Consider the following 21,205-nt stretch of genomic DNA (forward strand, 5'->3'; position numbering starts at 1 on the left):
GAGAGAGAGAGAGAGAGAGAGAGAGAGAGAGAGAGAGAGAACAATAGGAAGCCCTTGAGAATAGCACACAGCCAAAGTAAGGGCTTTTGAATGTCACAAAGGCAGTGGTTGCTATGTTCTTCTGACCCTGCCATCTGAGGATGTCAGTCCATAAAGTAGTAGGCATTTCATACTGAATCCTGGCCTCCTCCTCTTACCCTGGGCAAAGGACAAGATCAGGGATTTATTCTGTGCCTTCTTCACCCCTTCCATGGAGAATGTCTTTATGACCACTGAGGGGGTAACTACAGTAATGTGTTTATGTCTGTGCAACTCTTATCTCTTGAGGAGAGTATGCCACTCTATTTTGAAGCCATTAAGGCTGATCGAGAAAGAATAAAATGAGAATTACATAAAATCTCCGAAGATGCTTGCTAATATATCCAATTTATCTCAAAAATTACACTTTATAGCTTTGTTTCTCAAGGTATTGCTGTGATAGTCCTGCTGTATGTTGCCAAAAGAATTCTACTTAGAAGAAGAAAAATTATGTCAGAACAGTCAGGAGAAAGAGAGAGAGAGAGAGAGAGAGAGAGAGAGAGAGAGAGAGAGAGAGAGAGAGAGAGAGAGAAACCCAGCAGATTGGTAGAGCTTTGATATTTGTGCCTGGCTAGATGAGGTTTGTTCATGTAACATGTATGTGATATGTATGTGAGAGTGGGAGACCAAGTTGAAACTGTGTTTCCAGTAGGCTTTAGGAAGGCATGTGGCATGACAATGAAGGAGGAAAGACTAATGCATCTGTGCATGAAATGAGGAGTGAGGGTTAAGGAGTATGTTCTCTTAAAAGTGGAGATGGGTTGGGGAGAACTTGGGATGCAAGCCTATGAACTGCATTTGGATCCCCAGTTCCCATGTAAAGCCAACTGGGTATGGCAACCTGCCTCTAATCTTAGTACTTGGGAGGCAGAGATACGAATGTTCCGGGCAAGATGGCTACTTAAACGGGCAAAATGGATCAAGCTCTAGGTTCAAGTGAGAGACCCTCACTGAATATATAGGATGAGAGCTAGTGAGAGAAACATTCAATCTCAACTCTTGGCCTCTATACATATATGTATCCATTTATGTGTTTTAACACATACATACATGCACCACACATACAAATACACACAAGTAGAAACGGCTAGAAAATAACCAGTTTTTGTTGTTATTTTAGACAGGCTCTTACTCTAGCGCCCATGGTGGCCTGGAACTCCTGATCCTTCTGCCTCTGTCTCCTGGGTGATGAGATTCCAGGTGTCTGCTACAATGCATGGACCTTTTTATAATACGATGATTCGTTCTTTTAAAGATTTATTTTCCTTTATGTGGGTGGGTCTGCATATTTGTATTCCATGTGCTTTGGTGCCCTTGAAGACCAGAAAGCAGGAAGAAATCTAATATGAGTGCTGGTTGCCGAGTTTAAGTCCTTAGGAAGAGCTTGGTGGGCTCTTAACTGCTGAGTGATAGAAAGATTCATCCTTGAACTTCTAGGCGATCCAAACACAGGCTGCCTCTATTCTTAAGATGTTGTAGGCTTTGCTAATAGATTTCTTATACCTTACAAAAGGAAGAGAGAGATAACACTGACTTCTGCTAAATGTTTTTTAAAAAAGAAGTATTTGGGAAAACTTATGTTATTCTAGTTAGCTACTTGAGATTCTAAACCTCTCCATTCCTTTTCTGTGTACTGAATGTTCGAGAAGGGGACGGGATGGTTATGTGAAATAAACAATGCAGTCACACAGTCATCTGGGCTAGACAGTGTGGTACAGAGCTGGGGAGCTTCTAAGGGGTCCTCATGCAAAGGTGCCATGGGAGGGGGTTCTGATGGGATAACATAAAAGGCTTAACAAAGTCCATTTTTAAGTCCATGACACAGAAAACCCTCATCTATTGATTTCCGTCTTATATTTCTGTCTGTCCCAGATCCTCGACTAAGTGTTTGCCACCCAACTATAAGGCAAAGAAAAATGGACAAAGAATTTGAGTGGAAAGGTACCTTTGAGATCACCCTGAGTGGCCCTTCTTTTCATCTTTTTTTTTTCTTTTAAACATCAAGGTCACCTCTTAAATCAAGCATTGTGGAGTAGGCAGGTAGGCATCACTACGCTCTGCTTTTAGGATCTTAAGACTTTAATCATGCCTACGCTCTGCTTTCCTTTCCCAGACTACAAAGTCCTAAACTTCTTAGCCTATCTTCATAGACAGTCCCTTGATCCCCTCTGTCCAAGCTGCCCTTCTAAGTTGGCTAGTCATTGAACAATGCTGTCTGTTTTGAGGTGGGTGGCCATACCTATGTGTACTCCATGCAGGGTATTTCTATCTCATCCTTATAGAATCTTCTGGCAAATAGCACCAATCCTACATTGACTCTTTAATTCTAGCATCTAATTTGGATTTTCCCTTTTAGTGACTTGTTTCTAAGATTTTTTTTTCTCATAATGAAATATGTGGTAACTTTCTGTTTCCATGACAAAACAGTTGAAATATACAACTTATAAGGTTTATTTTTGGCTCCTGTTTTGGAAGCTCCATGGCACAGTTGGTTGTCTCCATTGACTTTGGGTTTGGGGTGAGCTAGAACATCCCAGCAGAAAACACATGGGAGCCAAAGCTGTCCATCACATGGCAGCTGGTAAGCAAGGAGAAGGGTCTTGAATTCCAATAGCCTACTTACCCTAGCACTAGGGCCTATGATTTAAAGGTTCCATCTTGGTCCTCCTCAGTAGCACCACAGGCCAAAGAGTGAGCTTTCAATGTGTGGACCTCTTGAGGAATAGATAATATACATACTATAGCTTGTTTTCTGTTTTGTGTTTGCTCATGTTACAGATTTGGGTTCGCACATGTTGCATGTTGCACTTGCGTTTAGAGATTTTTTTAATTACTCATTGGGTTCCACAGGTCAGTGTTTGGGAATATCCAAAGTGGGAGGTTTCAAAGTGAGTAGGAAACTTATCAGGGGCTTTGGAAAGCATCATTTCTACATCTCTGTCTATGGATTAGTCTTTTAGTATTTCCCAGCTCATCTTGTCTTTCATGTGAACGAGTTCATTGCCAATTCAATTTCTTGTCAATTACTTTCGGTTCAATTAAAATATTTTAATATTTAAATCTGTAACTTGGAGCCACCAAATCTTGTAGCAGCCAATTTTCAGGGGTTAGGAAGCATCTGTAATCCTGTTATACTGTTTACTTTCTAGAAGTGCTACTTACTCCCTCCTAGGAACAGCAACCGATAAAATGAATAGTAGGAAACATTTTCATTAGACTTTTTTTTTCCAACCTAAAAAGTACTCATATTCCTTATGGTTCAACTCCCTTCCATCCTGTTCGACACCCTAGCTTCTATTGTGCTTCTGATAGGGCTGGAGGGTCACTGTTTTGAACCGTATTCTCTTTTGTGTGCAAAGAATTAAATATTAAAATAACATGTCAACTTATATCCAAGGAACAAAGGAGTCGATTAACATCCGGTATCTAGTCTTATGGACTCGCTAATTCCACTTTGCTGTGTAAGTAACCATGTGACCCTAAGCAACTGACCAAGTACTTTATATTAGGGATTCCCTTAATGGAATTTCTGTTTGGGATTAAGGGATATTTGAAATCAAGTTTAAGTCTTAATGTCTTTCAATCAGTAATGTAGTTAGTCATCAGCTCTTCAGGTTGACTCTGGTGGGACATGAAAGTCACGTTTTCTTAATGGAGTGTGAAGATGGGCTATGTTGATGTCCTAGCAGTGCCAAACTCAAGATCTGTGATGTTGAGCAAGCTGTTTAACGACCTGTGGTTGGTTCCATCACTAAAAGAGCTTTGAACGGAGTCTGCATCCACGTTTTGGAAATAGGGATTAAGTTAGTTAACACGCATAGGGCATTAAAACAGAACCGACCTCCACTGTGCTGTGCCAGTGTCTGAACTCACAAGGCTGAGAACAGGCGTGGTGCCTGGCATGCAGTGGGAACTCAGGTGGTATGTGCTGAGTCGCTGGAACATACCTGATGGCCACAGGGCTTAGAGGGAACGCTGTGCTCACCATTGTCAATCAAGTGTTATCTCAGCCTGCCACTTGATTTTAACTGGTCCCAGGGTCCGTCTATGTCTCCTTCTCCTTCCGGAAAACTGTTGGGTCCTTCAGGCATTGCATGAGTCTTCATTTTCTCGCATTAGCAACTGTGCCTACTTTTCATTTTGCATTGGGTTTGACTATTACCCTTTTAGAATTCTTTTTAATAACTCAGTTTCTAGAACCATGCCATTTCAAGAATTGTCGTTTCCTTTTTAGAACAGTCTGTTCCCTTCTCAGAGCTTCCTATTATTTTTATCAACATTATAATTAAGGATTTTGAAATGTTGCAGAATTAATTTTACATTGTAACATTCAAGCCTAAAATTATGATGAAGCTTCTGACATCACTGCCAACTTATTATGCATATTCCTGTCCCATTAGCTCAATAAGAAGCCAGTGTATTTGCATATTATTGCTTGACCCTGATATCATGGCCAATTAATTTGCATATCCCTATCTAATTGGCTCAAATAAGTTTCTGCCTGTTTATTTATTGGCCTAGCTCCCAGACTAGTGGCTTTTAGTTCAAGTCAATTGAATTTGGAGCGGTTTTCTTCGTAATGCTTTCATTACCAATAGATGGATACATAGGAAGGTGGTCAAGGACACTGGAAAATGACTGTAGAACCTGTAAAGGGAACATCTGTCTTTGTCTCCTCTTCACTGAAAGAATTTAAGGAGGAAAAAGACAAAATATTCACACTTTTCAGGAAGGAGAAACTAGAGCCCTAAAAGAAATGTAACCTTTTATTTGAAAAAATTCTTGTATATAAATCAAAGGGTGTATTTTTTTCCCCCTATATTATTGACAACAAAACTCTTTCTTAAGACATGGCTGATACAAACCTTAGTTAAAATCATGATGTACCATCTAAGCTTTTAAGTGGTTTTTTTTGTTGTTGTTGTTGTTTTGTTTTTTTTTTGAGTTTGAGATGAATAAGAACCATGGGAGTGGGCTTGTTGAAAACTCTAGGTTTTCCCCTAGAATGGGCTCTGAGGTGGGTCTTGTTTTAACCTGTCTCCTGATGATTCTAATCAAGTCAGTCAAAATGCCCGCTGATAAATTTGGCCTGAAGGACCAATTTCTCTCTGCTGCTTATGGTTTCTATATCGACTCTAATGGGTGCCTGGGAGTAGGCTAGCTGTTCCTTTTGAACACTCGTGAGTGCTTAAATGTGGCTCTATTTCCTAAATTATACTTGTAGGATGATGGAAAAGTAGATCAAGAACAAACAAAGTAATAAACAGTTAAAATATACCAGCTGATGATAAAGAATTCGTATGTTTGGGCATGTGCGTGTGTGTATGTGTATCTGTGTGCATGTAACTCACTGAGCCACACACTGATCTCTTACAGCATCAGTCTCAACTCTTTACTCCCTCACCTTCTTCAAGTCCACTGTGCTCTTTAATTGGAATAGAGATCTCCTGCAGCTAGGCAGTTTGTTCTTACTCATTTATGTGTTCGCTAATCAAATGACTTCCTCTTTTAGAGGTAGGATCTCATTCTGGAAGATCAGACACACTCAGATCTTCCTGCCTCGGCACCATGAGTTCTGGGATCAGTATGTTCTAGCCACCGCTGGCTTGTCACAATGCTAGCGGTAAGCTTGGATGGGGACAGCCAGGAAGAAGACACCGGAAGAGGACATGGTTGAAATGCGGTAGAAAAATTATGAATAGAGGACACTTGAAACCGGTGGTTCTACATCTTCCTAATGCTGTGACCTTTTAATACAGTTAAATATAGTAATACAGTTATGACTCTCAATCCCACTGAAATAAAATTGTTTCTGTGCAACTTCATAGCTGTAGCTTTGTTACTGCCATGAATTATAATGTATATATCTGATATGTGACCCCTGCGAAAAGGTCACTTGAACCCCAAAAGGGTTCTGACCTACAGGTTGAGAGCCACTGCTTTAACCATAGCTTGCTCAGCTGCTGTTGCGACTCAGCCCTCTCAGTATCCACCTGATTCCTCTCTTAGCCTCCTCTCTTTCTCCTTAATGTTCATCAGCACCATTGGAACAGATGATTCACCTGGGTTTCCCGAACCTTCTTTCCCCCATGCTTGTGGTGCTGTGATATTCATTCTCATTCTCTCTCTCTCTCTCTCTCTCTCTCTCTCTCTCTCTCTCTCTCTCTCAAAGTTGGGTGAATTTAAGCTTCATCAAGGGAGTGGGACCGCACACTTTTTGTCTCTTTTTAATATGGACACAGTTTTCTAGCTGTGAAATTACAGAAAAAAAAATCTGCAAGGATGGTGTGTGTGCTCACTACAGGGAACCAGGATGAGAAGAGCCTTGTGGTGCAACGTTCTGTTTAACGTGGAGCCAGGCAAGGAGGACGATTTGCCAGAAGCCTCAGATGAGAAGAGAGAATCCACTTGCGATTTTTGAGGAGATAAGAAAGGGAGAGCTAATTGAAACTATTCCCAGGGATTTTGACTTACCAACTCCTCCCCCCCCACAAGTTTCTAAGAATGCTCTAATTTCCAACAACCCTTACTTGCTCCATTTTTAGTCTTACCTATTCTGAGGACTTTTGTGGTTCAGTTCCAGATGGTGGAGGCCCCTAGGAGCCATGCTGTCCATCTTGAAGATGGGTATGTGGGAAAAGCTAGATGGTGTGTTAGAAACATCTCACGTTAGGAATGAGGAACTCTCGATTCCTCCAACGCCTCGTCTTTCTCAGAATCTAAAAATTTCTTTTTCTAATATTCATGAATAGAAAATAGAAAAGGGAGGCTCATTCATTTTTAGGGTTAATTAATCAATTACATATATAGGTACATATCTATGTATTTACATATATAGGTATAGTAATTAAGGAAGACAAGGTTGGGAATTTAAGCGGAGGACATGGGAGGAGTTGGGGGTGGGGGATGGGGTAGAATTATGTAAGTACTCATGTAAAAAGTTCCCAAATGAACGTCTAAATGTAAAAAAATTAAACTGCTGCAGAATTATGAATAGCCCAATTACACTTGCCCTGTGAGGATGGAAGGCAGGAACTTTGATTATTTGCAATATGGATATACGATACAGGCAAAATCCTTATGCTGTCCATTTTGAATAAACACAGTGAGAAAGAAATTGCCGGATATTGCCAGAAACTAGTAAGAAAAGTATGTTTAAAGTGTCTAGTTGCCATTTTTTTCATGTTTTATTGATCCATTGCTAATTTTGAATTCACTCCGAGTCTGTAGAAAACCTAGCCTCCTGATTATCCAGAACTGATCTGGCATGTCAATCAAATAGCTGAGTCTCGGCAGGTCCCTCCCCTCCCCCCCAATACTCCCCACCAAATCAAGCAGCAGGTTAGCTGGTCCATTGATTTCACATTTTTTTCAGCTTTGATAAAGTTACTAATTGGAACAGTCACAGTGATATTTGGTAAGCACTTAAGTTTAATTCTCCCTTTTTTCTCTCTCACAATATGCTCACTAATGGAGTCTGCTTAGTACTTCTACTTTGTCAACAGAGGCTTAGAAGAAAGAAATCATCTGTCCAATGTCAATATGCATGGCTTTCTGCTAGAGCCTGTATAGCGTTTGAGCTCTAAGACCCCCAAACAAGTCAGATTGTCAGTAGTGGCAGAGTTGTGGTTTTAACTCTGGCAGAAGAGCCAGCTTTGGTTCCAGTTAACAAGCCATTTCTGGCAAATCTAGTTTGGCATTTGAATTGCTTGGAGTGAGATCTTATATAGTTGAGGTCTCTTTGTACGTAGGTCCTCTTACTCTGAGGCAACTCATTCACATCCTTAAAATTGCTTTAATGATAAGTAGGTTAAGCAAATTTGAAATGCAAGACTTGTTTTTCAGGCCACAGCACCTCTGTAAATAATTCATTATTCATTCTGCAGCTATGTGCAGTGCCACCTGTCGGTGAGAGCATTGTGGGAGACATAAATACAGAACAGTCTAGTGAGAAAGAAGTCTGGTGTTTGAGGACTGTAAACCAGCTGCTAGGGGCAGTTTAAAAAGACAAAGATTGGTTCTGCTGGATGGATAAGAAAAGGTATTCCAACAGCATCCCTACCACAGCAAACCTTCTGGTTCCCCATATGGATCCTTGGCTTAGTCTCCACCTCTGCCCTATTGTCACCTGGAATGTCACTCACTCATGTGATCTTTCCTGATCTCATTAAAAAAAAAAAAACCTCCCTAACATGGCTTACTCAACTTCCTTGTTTCATTTCTACCTATGGCTTATGGCATCTCAGGGCACTGTGTGCTTTATTAATTTCTTGGCTCGTTGTCTGTCTCCTTACGTTAACGGGAACAGTGCATAAGCACAGGGTCTCTGGACTGTTTTATCCACAATTGTGGACCCAGTGGTCTGCGTGATGTCTGACTCACGGTAGAGTCATGGTACACATTGGTTGAGGAACTGGAAGGGATACGAGTTCAGCTGGGCCTGAAGAATGAGTTGGATTTAGCTGGACATTGTTAAAAGAGAGAGAATTCCAGATGAAGAGAATTGTGTAAGAACGGAAGCAGCACGTTCCATGGCTTGCTATGAGATGAGTGTGCTGGTCCATCGGCTAAAATGAGATGCAGAACAGCATAGCTTGAAAGTGTCTACATTAGGTGATTAGCGTAATTATGATTTAATTCTACAGGCAGCAGGAAGCCCTTAAAATTAGGGTTTGTTAATGATTATAATCATTCCAGGTAATTCGAATATGGGGGTGGATCTAGGTTCTGTGGGTTCTGAAGCTACTATAATTTTCCTGCCTTTCTTTAGGAAAAAAAAAAGACGACACACTGATGAGTTCGGAACTAGATCTGACCTTTGGGTGTGCCTTTTTTATGGCCCAATAGTTCGGCTACTGTGACAGGCTGGGAGTTGTCCTTGGTGCTAGCTGTGAGCCTGTGTCCATGCCTGTGACTGTAAGCACTCAGATAGATCCTGCTAGATGTTTCCATTCTGCAGAAAGGGTTGGCTGGCTGGCTGGCAGGCAAAGAAGCCAGACAGAAAGGGACAGCAGTCTTGGTGAAGGATGAGCTGAAGTAGCTGTCCATGGTGATGGAAGTCCTCTATAAGTCTCAGAAGAAAGCCAGAACATGGTTGCTTGAAGCTGTTGTGGAGCTCAATTAGCCGGGACACTAGGGAAGCATTGATCAGAGGTGGCAACTCCCATGGATGTCTGATGTGCTTGGGGACAGACATGAGTGCTACAGATACACTTCTAACAGGACATGGCTACTTAGCTAAAACGAGAGAGAGGTCAAAGCTCTCTTAAGTCTCCTCAAGAGATGTGGGAGGAAACTATAACTGCAAAATTTTAACTACTTTTCAGTGCATTGGTTTTACCAATAAGCACACAAGATATTTTACATATGTTTAGGAAGAACTATGCTGATTGCTTTCGAGGTACAAATGGATGTCACTAGAAATGAAGCAAGACATTAAGTAAGGTCTTAGGGACATGAAAAAGGATATAGGTTCTTCAAGTTCCCTTATTCATACAGAGATGTAGATAGCGTGAGATTTGACTGTTAAATCATGGGGTAGAATTTAGCCTCAACCGTTTTTAGCTGTTTTGTTTCACAGTATAAACTCAGTATGCGGCATTCGTGTAATGTTTACAGTGTTTCTTTCTTTTTGTAATCAGAAACAAAACAAAACAAAAACACAGAAGAAAGACTCATGTCTGTTGAAACTCCATAGCTAGAAACAAGGACAACTGTTATCTGTTTGTGATGACCTTGTGGCGTGTCAGGAGATTCCCTCACACCTTAATGATTTACTGGAACATTAAAATGATAATTGATTTAACCACACAGAGGAGGAAAAAAATTATGCTCAGACCTGGGCGCAACACGTCCTTGAGCTGACTTTACTTTGTGGAAGAGTTCCTGTTATGATCTGCTTGGGTTACATAGAACTTTCAAACCCAATGCCTCCCTTCTTCCACCCTCGTCTTAAGCTGTAGGATTAAAAGAATTATGTGAACTGCTCTTGGCTTTCATCTCAGACAAAGACAGTTGTATAGATTTGAATAAAAGCATTATAAAAATTATGTCAGGTTAGCAAATACCCAATTAATAAGTCTCAGGTAAAATAGAAATTTTAATACTGAGGGTGAATTTAAAAAATCCTCAAAACTATAATTTGTCACAGGCATTGCCTTTCAAACAAGAAGCCAAAATTTTAGCTTTCAATGACATAGAAATGACAGCTGATACTTTGGCTATGGAGAAGGAAAATAGATTTCATCTTCTTTGCCAATTTCAATAAACTGAGAGTGGCTTCCTGGGGCCCTGCGTTGGCTGAATTCTGACACTGCTTCCAGCTCCATAGGAAAGAGAGCTGCGATCAATTAAGGAGCAGGGAGCCCAGCATGAGAGCTGTGCATTCGGTACCCACGGTGAAACATTGTTTCCAACAATCAATAGCCACTGTGCACTCACCAGATAAGCCACCCACATCCATCTTCTTCAGGTTCTTGGCTTCCAGAATGACAACAGTCAGCTTGCCGGCAGTAGGGACGTAGCGGAGGGAGAAGCAGATGTCACCCAGTTTCTCTTGCTATGAAAACCAATAAAGAGGTATTAGGGAGTCTTCAAGTGAAGTTGAACTGTTAGGTCTTAGACATTGTGATTTCCTCAAGAGGATGGTTAGGATGGTTAGAGTCTGAAGACTTTAAAGTCCAGGGGCATTTTTATAGTGGTCATTTTATACGATACCAGTCTTTTCTCTTTCAAGATTATCTACTTCAGCTTTTGAAAAAAAAACCACTTACACTTTAATATCCAATAGAATATGTCTATAATTCTGGAAATGAGACCAAGATGACTGCCTTTGAGACGGCACTGAATACTGCAAAACTCTCTCTAAAATCCCCTTGCTTTATTAAAGAGCGCTGTATGGTTTACTTATTTTATTTTTTTTTATTAGAATCGACCCATCTCAGTGTTTGTTTTTTCCCCTATCAAATAAGATTATATCTTAAAGCCTATGTTTAGGGACTTGGGAAGAAAGATATCTTTGTTCAGCTAAATTCTATTTATTGTTGAAAGAGTCCGAAAGTCTCATCACATAAATGCACTCAAGTGTGAGTTTTTGTATGTTTTGGTTTTATTCATTTCAAGGCAAGTCTTTCTTTGCCTTTATCCTTAAGTTTGTAAAAATCTAGTAGCAGGCTGGAAAGCTGTAACATTGAACCACAATGCAGGTGGCCCACCAGAGTTCATTTCTTAATGTTTTTCCCTCCCCAAATCTAAGTTTTGATTCTGAAGAGAAGAGGGAAATACCTGTGTCAGACTTCTTAGGAAAGACTTGCAACGTACAAAGTATATAGAAACTACTGATACCCTAAGTCTTTTCATTGTGGCCTTATCTGTAGCTAGACATATGTGCTAAATGAGCCAGTCTCCTATGTGAAAATACCACCCTTGATATAATGTAACAGTGTAAGGAAACATAAATTTTTTTTTGTAGAGGTACTTACTATATTCATATTTCAAAGAAGAAAGAGTGTGGTTTTGTTTTGCTTTTTTTTTTTTTTTGTAGGTGAGTCGAGGGGAAGGAGGGAGAGAGAACACCAGCCTGTCTTTCCACGATTAACTAATGCCCTATTGAAAGCGACACCACGTGTGTTTGTGGCCCAGTTCTCCTATTTGTGGAATCCCTGTAGTGTCTGACAACATGCTTCTAGGTTGATGAGAACATTGTTTTCATATTCCTGTGTAGACAGTTTAATTCTCCCACCTGTCGGTGCCTTCCCTAATGAAAAAGTCCTTTCATGGCTATCACAATACCTCACCTTTGCGAAAAAAAAAATAAGTACAAAAACATTTTGGAAATAGCCATGTTTTGAATCACAGACAGCATAGCTCCCTGTGGCTGGTCGGGTTCCTTGTATCAGAGTCACTCTGTATGCTTGGTCACTCTGACACTCAATTGACATATTATGTGACTTAGTAGAATATATTATTTGTCATAGTCTCTGAAGATACAGAGTTGGAATTAGTATTTTAGAAATGAATACAAAAGACAGCCAGATTCCTCTAAACTTGGTGAGGGAAGAGAAATGTACATTGCTATTTGAAACGGTCATTTAGAGGTGGGCTCTATGTGTAGGGATCTCTTTGTTATTCATATTCATTTCCTTGGTAAGCTCATTGTACTGCAGGCTAGACTATTCTCACTACTTCGCCAGGCATTCCAAGAGATGACTATCCTGTCCTAGATCATAAATCTCTGTATGGCTCATTACTGTATGGATACTCATTACTAAGTATCCATGAATAACTTAGGATGCTAAAATAAGCTCAGTTCTATATTTCTGTCTCATCCCAAATATCCATTTTTCTTCTTAATGCTTATTCTTCTTCCATCCCATAACTTCAGAATTGCAGGTAACTTTAAGAACTTCATATATCATATTCATTCATATATAGGAATGTTTTGACATGAGCACTCAGGTATCAGAGGCTGGCCTCAAACCGACTGCAGCTGAGGATGACCTTGGACCTTTGACTTGGCTGCTCATCTGTCTGTCAAGTACAGAGAGCTACAGGCATGCAGCACCACAGAAGGCTCCCAGTTGTTTCAAGTGAAGAAATGTCATGTCATTTTTCTTGCAGGATCATTTCATTCTTCAGTCTTAAGACTCACAGAGAATGTAAAAGATTCTAAAGAGTCTATGTACTATTTAGCTTCAAACGAGAGCTCAGCATTTTGGATAAAGGAGAAATGTGTGAGATTCACTGAGGTTTTAAGCCTTTGGGGTGGATGAAGAATGAGTTCAGAAAAGAACAAATGTGGGTATTTTAGGGTAGAGAGGAAGAGAAGGACTTATTTTTAAAAGTCTTTACAGATCTGCACTGAATTAATTTAGAGGCTTTAATATGGAATTTTTTTTCATTGGCTCATAAAAATTATCAACCAGTACAGCAAATTAAATATTATTTTTACATGAATGAACTGAAATGAGTTTCCAAAGTTTTAATTACTTCTGATCAACAGCTGTTTTAAAGCTAGTCACCACTCCTCCCCCAGTTTGTACAATTTCTGATGTCAAGATGGAGGCAAACTCTTGCCTGGGAGAAGGCAAGAAATGTCACCACATTTTTATGACTCCATCTTAGATCCTTATGGCACATTAACAATTACAATTTTGCACATCTGAAATATAAATAAAATATCCAATAAAAAATGAAAGAAAAAAAAGACATGAAGAGGACATGAAGAGCAACTGAGACTTGGTACTGTGAGAGGCCATGGAAGGCCATCGGTGAAGATGCAGACTCAGTTGCATTTGATGACCCAGGACTGAAAAGGTCATGCAAAGAAGTTGAAGCTTGGCACCATAATGAGAGCCTATGAGAGGCTATAGGTGAAGCCTAGTTGCAGTGGAAGACCCCAGTGTATTGGAGATGCCAGTACCATGGGATGAACACCAAGAACAGCAGCAGCAGTGGAGTAGAATTAACCAGAGCCTAGAATGCTACAGAGGAAGAATTGGAGCTGTGAAGTTGAAGTTGCCTTGGAGACTCAAAGATGTTAAAGATGCCAGAGCCCTGGGATACCTGCTGAGAAAAGCTGCTAACAGGGAGTAGAACCAGCCTAGGAAAAAGAACTTTACTGCAGTCAATAGAGATGAAAGGGGAGTGGAGATCTGAAGACCACTTAGACATCAGCCCTGGAGATGCAGAGTTTGGAGTGTGCCCAGCTGGTTTCCTGTCTTGCTTTGGGGATTACAGATAAGTGATTGGATGAATCTCAGAAGAGATCTTGAACTTTGAACTTTTAACATTGTTGAGACTGCTATAGACTTTGGAGACTTTGGGAGTTGGACTAAATGTACTTTTTTATTATGCTATGGCTACGTTGGCCCCCATAGCTTCATGCATTTGAACAAATCTATGGGGGTCAGGGAGTGGAATGAGATAGTTTATATATGCTTGGTCCAAGGAGTGGCACTATTAGAAGGTATGGCCCTGTTGGAGTAGGTGTATCACTGTGTGTGGGGGATTACCCTTTTAAGTTATTTTTCATTTAGCATGTTATATTATAATTACATTGTAAACTGTTGCAATATTGATTTAGACATTAATAAAATATGCATTCTTGAAATGTAAAAAAAAAATAAAAATCTAGATGTAGAAGAAAAAACAATTACAATTTTCTCGAGAGCGCATGAAGCGGGTGTTACCATGTCCATTTTATAAGTAGATATTTGAGAGCTAAAGGTTACAGAAAATCAGAGAGGTGGTCTCAATGGGACACTGAAGCAAGGTCATTTAACGCTACCTGTGAAGTGACGATAACTAATAACCCCACTGATGATTTACCTTGTATTCCATCATTGTTTAAAATGATCACTCTGTTCAGCATATGCCTTCTTTTTGTTTGTTTGTTTGTTTTGGTTTTTTGAGACAGGGTTTCTCTGTATAGTCCTGGCTGTCCTGGAACTCACTCTGTAGACCAGGCTGGCCTCGAACTCAGAAATCCACCTGCCTCTGCCTCCCAAGTGCTGGGATTAAAGGCGTGCGCCACCACCGCCCGGTATATGCCTTCTTTTTAACTGTTCCTTCTAAGACCTTTTCCTGGAGGCTAACTTCCATCTCTCTGACTCCTCCTCTAACACCTACGTCTTGACCTGTCTTTTTCTGCAGATGTCAATGTGTACCAGACTGCATTGTTCTCGTTGTTTTTTAACTGGCATCATAACCTGCCTTGACTGCCTTCAGCATGAGCTCCAGCATGGCATTTGCCACTCTCCTCACTACGTCTTCCACTATCACACACACCCCTTTGACTTCTTGCCCATACTCTATGCCAACCATTAGTTAGCCCCTGCTGCTTTTCAAATGAAGCCCTCACCACATCTGTCGGACTTTTGAAAATGCCCAATGAAACATTCCTTAGTTTCTGTCCCTACAAATCCCAAAGCAGATTGTATATGGATGGCTAAGCTAAGGTTTGGAAGATTCAGTTCCATTTTTTGTATAGTCTGCAGCACGGAGTCCAGCCGTTCAGTTTTTCCTCTTTACATATGTGAGTTCAGCTGCCACCTGTAGACTCTAGAAGAGGAAGGACTAGAATTTTTACAGTAGTAGAAAGTTTAATGCCTTGTTCCAGGAATACAATGGAGGTCTTCTAAGTAGTTACGGGCTGCATGTATTGAAAGGAGAAGCTCACTGGTCTACTGCTTTATAAACAGCACGGATGCTAGTGTTCTATCAACACTGGCGTCAGTTTCATCAACAGGTGAGCTATCAGGTTTACTGGATGACTCTCCTTTGTGCCTAGTACGAGACAACTGCCATGCTAACTCTACCATGAAGCTAGAAACCACATCCTTCTGTGGGTAAAGTTCTTCCATCACGATTTTCAAGATCCTGCCGAGTAGCAGCTGACAAATGAGTGCTTTTGCTGGTATGATTATCTCACGAAGGGGCCTCATTACTATTAGGGATTTCAGCTTTATGTATAATTTATTTTCGTGAATTGCCTTGATCACTAGGTGGAAGCTGCCAGTTAGCGTTAGAAAGTTCCAACTGTGAGATTCGGAGAAATTAACCTGCTCTTTTAAACTTTGGAGCTGACAATCAGAAGGTACTTTTGCTCTGAGCCGCTTGATCGTGCCATGATTTTTTTTTTTTAAAGCAGCCACCGAATAGAGCAGACTCGAATTAATGATTCCATGGACAGCTACACAAATCCCTTCCTTTCTGAAAAAGCATTATAGATATTAAAACAAAGGTCATCTCCAACGGACAAAAAGGTTTGATTGCGATTGAACATTTTTCATGGGTCTTACAGGACTGGCCCTCATTTTCTATGTAAGAAAAGGGTTTTGCTTTGGTGGCCTTTGACAATGGGCTAAGTTCAGATACCTTTTTGGGAACAATTTGCCTTTGAATGAGTTTTTAAAAGGTACCAAAAAATGACTCAGTGCTATGTCATTTTAAAAGGACATAGACTATTTATGTTAATTGCAAGAAGAGTTTTCTCTGTGTTCAACTGGCAACAGATACTCGGATGAGTAGATTTTCTTTGCCCCCAAGGTTAGGAGTCTATTTAGAGGTGAGAAATAAATGGAGGTCTAATTTTCAAAAATAGAAACACAGACCATTTGCATTTTCTTCATTTGCACATGTATTAAAGTGTTCACATGACATTTTTTTTTTTTGAGACAGGGTCTCTCTATGTATCCCTAGCTGTCCTAGAATACTCTATAGAGACCATGGTGGCTCTGAACTCACAGAGATCCACTTGCCTCTAGTTCCCAAGTGCTGGGATTAAAGGCATGCACCACCATGCCTGGTTGTTCTCCAAAGAAGGCCTCTGGGATGGGATAACAGGCCGTATGAGGTAATAACAGGTAATGTGTTCTTTGGGCAATAGGATTTTTCAAGTTCCTGATGTGCTCACAAGTATACTCATACCCCCTGAAGATTCTGCCAAATCAGTATTTACAACTAATGGACCAGATGGTCACAGTATGAATGTTGTTAGGAAATGTACCCAGGCTACAAGGAGTAAATCTCTCCCAGTGTACAAATGTATGCTATCCTGCTTAGTTGACTGGGTCTGTTTATGCCTTTGAACATTTTTTTTGTGTGTGTGTGTGTGTGTGTGAAGATACTGTATAAAACATTATTTTATATGATTTCATTGATTCAGTTTTATCCAGAATAATCACTGAATCCTACCATAGGATTCTAACCTACAATGTAGTCTCTCTGGCTACCCAGATGAGTAACAAGGGAGTGTATTGACCCCAGGACAGATGCAGCAGGAGTGATATGGGAAGGGAACCTTGAAACATCCTCAAATCTAGTGACAGAGCTAAGGAGAAAAAGATACTTTAATTAAAGATAATCCCCTGCCTCCATGCGTAATCATCCCCAGTTTCTCAAAGTCATCTCAAATGCAGTTTTACCAAAGGTGCCTGATATTCACATGTCACTTTAAGACAGGTTTTCTTCTTATAACCAGAGCTAGAGAGTGTAGGGGAGATGAGTTAGCAATGTATACAGTGTCCAGGAAGAGCCTTCCCTTGCGCTGAGATGAAGGCTCAGAAGGAAGAGTCTAGACGGACCTCACGCAGGCGATGAGCATTTTAGGCACAGGGATACATGCACAAAGCCCTAGAACCATTTATCAGCTTAAAATACATGACTCTTCTTACAGTGTGAAAGTCAAGTGATGTCACGAGAAATAGACTTATGCTTTGTGATATAATAGATTTTCCAAAATTTCTTCATATCTGCACGTTTTTAAATAAGAAATAGAGGCAGTCCTATTAGAAATGATTAACAGCTAAAATGTGGATGTTTGGTGTGATTAAAAGAAGGATTTCAAAGACAGAAAGCCAACGTGTCTATTAAAAGTAAGTAATAGTTCAGCAAAGGGTAGTGGAAGCAGCTCTGGCCAGCCATTGGCATTAGCTCACTATGCACTTATTTAATGGAGATGTATTGGTCCCTGGGGCCCTTTGGTCAATAAATTATACAGAATCAATTAACAAAATAGAGAAATAATACTTGGTTTAGGCATGGACTTTGGGAAAATATGAAGCATTGCGGGGCTAGGGAGTATCATTTAGAGCAGCAGGGGACAAAGGAAAAGACAATCTACTAAAACATACTTTGTTCCAAAATGATATAATGCTAGTTAATATCTTGTATGATAATTAAAAAATTAAACATTAAAACAATATCCAGGTAGATCAGGAGTGGTTTCAACGAGAAGGCATTGAAATGGCTGCTTAGCTATCTAGGTCCCACTTTCCTGGTCTCTATGGCAGAGTCTGGATGGCATAGCTGTAGAGTCGTCTAGCAGAGAAAATGTGTTTCCGTGATTTTCCTGTTTGTACTTTCCTCCTAGTATTAACTGCCTGGCGTCCTCTCTACTTTACGGTACGGCGAGCTAACAAGTGCACATTTTAAGCCACCAAGTTTTCGGAAACTGTTCAGAGAGTATCAGAAACCAAAAACGCACCCACTTCACTCTTACTCTTAAACTTTTGTTCTTAAAGGTTCTTGACCTGCCTAATGCTGTGACCCTTTGATACAGTTCCTCAGGTTGTGGTGACCCCCTAGCCATAAAATTATTTTGTTGCTACTTTGTAGCTGTAATTTTGCTACTCTTATGAATTGTAATGTAAATATCTGATACACAGGATATTTGATAAGGTGACCCCCACCCTCATGGGGGGTGTGATGCACAGGTTGAGAACCACTACTAAAGGCTCTCCTGTCTCTCATGTTTTTGATTGTCTCCATTATGGAGGTCAAAGGTGACCCAATGATGAAAGGGAAGACTAAGAGGCTCACCTTCAGATTTTTTTTTCAATCTCATACTTTCATTTCATTGTTTCATTGAAATGTTTTCAATAACATAGTATGTAGACAAGCCACAGTCTATGTTACCATTTGTATATAAATACAGAAATATTGGCCACATATGCACATATCGTCCTATCAGAACACAAAAATACACTTTGGAATGTCTTATTCAACATTGAAATGTGCCATAGAAGGTTCCTCAGTCACTGAGGAATGGCACGGGTTCTGAAGGCAGACAGCTTAGGTTCAGTTTGCAGGTTTGCCACTTAATAAATCTGCCACTGCTAAGCCTTGGGCAAATTACTAACCCCTTTGTGCCTCAATTATATGTTAGATTTATTAGTTAGTATGCATAGAGGAGGTAGAGACCCATAAATAGGTGTGCTTGGCATTATTAAAACATCTCATCTCAACTACACTTCTCTTCAGCCAAATATAATTAAAGAAATTAAATAGTGGCTGCCTCTATTTATCCACATTCTGTTGATTATTTCTGTTGCTCAGTTGCTTGGCTTTTCAACCTCTCCAGCCACTCATCCCTTGTTGCCCTTCTCAGAGCTCACTTCGAGCCCCACTTTTCTTCATAATCATGTAGGAAGATTACTATTAACAGGGATTTGTAAGGTTTTGAAATTTATGATGCAGAGGTGATTTCCACATTTAAATCTGAAGCCTCCATCTCCCATCAGGCCTCAGACTCAACTTCTGTACCTCTTAGACTCAAACGCAAAACTCTGTATTTATGATCAGATATTCTCAGTTCTCCAGAGATCACCAAGCTTGATTTGTTCTGTATCACCAAAGGATACCAGCATCTAACTAGCTGCCCCAGCCGGGGGAACAGGAGTTACCACTTACTGCTAACTTCTTTTGTAGTCTGAACTGTTAAATTACCATCTCATTCCTTTGGCCACTTATTTCAGTATCTTTCACTCGTTGCCTTTAAATACATTTCTGGCATAGAGTTGACCCGTCACTTTTGAAATTTACTTAAAATCCTTAACTAAGTTCCCATTTTCCATGGAATGGAGACTCAAGTTCTGACCATGTTACCAGATTCCCTAAGTTCTGTTTCCTGGTTCCGCCTCAGTCTCGTCTTACACAGCTTAAGTTCACCTCCTTACTACAGTGGGAGAGCCTTGTTCTGCATTGCCCTAAGTATGCCTGTCACCTGCATTCCCTCACATTCACATGAACTGGTACCTTGGCTTGGCATATTCTGTTCTCTTGCCATTCTTTTCTGAGCTGGACAAATTCGCTCATCTTTCAGACCTCATTTCAAAATTCCCTTACTTACCTAGGCCCGTTCACACGAAATCAGGCCATGCTTGGGTGCTTTTGAAATATATTTACATTGGAATCACATATCAATTTGTGGAATCATTCGATTAGATTTTGAGCTTTTGGATTTGGACAGCTGTAGATTCTGCTTTATCTGTATGCATAGATCCTATTTAGGGGATGGTTCGCACATGTTTATTGAGTACTCAGCCCTGGACAGATGGCTAGCCGTTCATCAAAGACCATTCTCCTCTTGGACACTCTGTTAAGGCCACATGTACAGCATGTGATTTCCTTGAATTCAGATGTCACCTAGTTACTTGAATGTGAATGGAGTGATGTGCATGGTGTATGGAACCAGTCCCCCAGACTTGCGACCCATGATCTCTCCTGTGTGTGACAACGGCCTTTAAGTGGCCTTGGCAGCTACATGCTGAAGAGGGCAGAAGATGCATAGCTTGGATTTCTGTTGAGTGAATAAAGCAGAGTTGAGTCTCCCACCTTAGAATGTTTATATCCCAGTGAACATCATCATCATCATCATCATCATCATCAACAACAACAACAACAAACCTGTATCTTTTTCTATATAATCACATTTCAGCATTTTGTTGTGAATTTGTGATTGTTGCCTACCCTGGATAAAAAAAATTTTTTTTTTCCAGACAAGCTCTTATGTAACCTTAGTTATCCTCAAACTCACTGGATGGCGAATATCCTGACACAATACAAATAACTGAGTGCATTTTTAACATTGTTTTCAGAAGTGTGATATTGAATGAATTTTAACATTGTTTTGAGAAGTGTGATTAGTGATCCATTTATGGGCTGTAGAAAATGAGGAAAACATGACCTTATTTCTGTTGTTAATTTCCTAAATGCTTATTGTATTCTCAGCATATTAGTCACAGTGCAAAGAGTTAGGAACAAATCCTGATTAAAACTTGTCCTCGATTTTAAGAAGCCCATCTTTGATGGGGTGATCAAGCATACAGCTAAAAAGTCAGTCAACAAGAGTTCTATGTGCCTTTGGAGAAACATATATTAGGAAGGGGTTCTGTAGCGAAAATAGAGGCATTTGCTGTATTCAGTCAAACAGATAATGGTGCAGGATGAGTAGAAGGTGTCAGGTTATAGAATCTTAGATGATTTCTTGTACCATGAGATATTAAACTACATTAAGAGTAGGTTAAGCCAGTCTGCTGTGACAGTGAGTTGCAAGGTAGCTACAAATAATGATAATGCATACTTTTTTAAATATTTGAGGAAAATTCTTGATGCTTTCACCAGAGAGGAATGCTACATGTGTTTTAGGAGACAGACATCTTGAACCTTATTTAAATATAATAACGTGCATCTATGTATTGAAATATCAAAGTATACCATAAATATGTTAGCTTTTATATTTTCAGGCATGCTAAACATGTGTTGAATCATCTATGCAGACAGTGTATAATTATTTAGCCTTAAAAGAGGAAGATCTCCTTGCTGGGACAGGGATGAACTTGAAGGA

The 21,205-nt window shown here is 40.1% G+C and overlaps 1 protein-coding gene across 1 annotated transcript in view; it reads right to left on the reverse strand.

Annotated features, from left to right (window-relative positions):
* Positions 1-21,205, reverse strand: part of Syt1 (synaptotagmin 1) — a 502,043-nt gene that overhangs the window by 70,611 nt on the left and 410,227 nt on the right. Inside the window, exon 9 of the mRNA XM_028754572.1 lies at positions 10,519-10,636. Coding sequence (XP_028610405.1) covers positions 10,519-10,636 — 118 coding nt within the window. The remainder of the gene's footprint in view (positions 1-10,518; positions 10,637-21,205) is intronic.

Source organism: Grammomys surdaster, unplaced genomic scaffold (assembly GCF_004785775.1).
Source record: "Grammomys surdaster isolate TR1022 unplaced genomic scaffold, NIH_TR_1.0 126028, whole genome shotgun sequence".
Classification (NCBI taxonomy): domain Eukaryota; kingdom Metazoa; phylum Chordata; class Mammalia; order Rodentia; family Muridae; genus Grammomys; species Grammomys surdaster.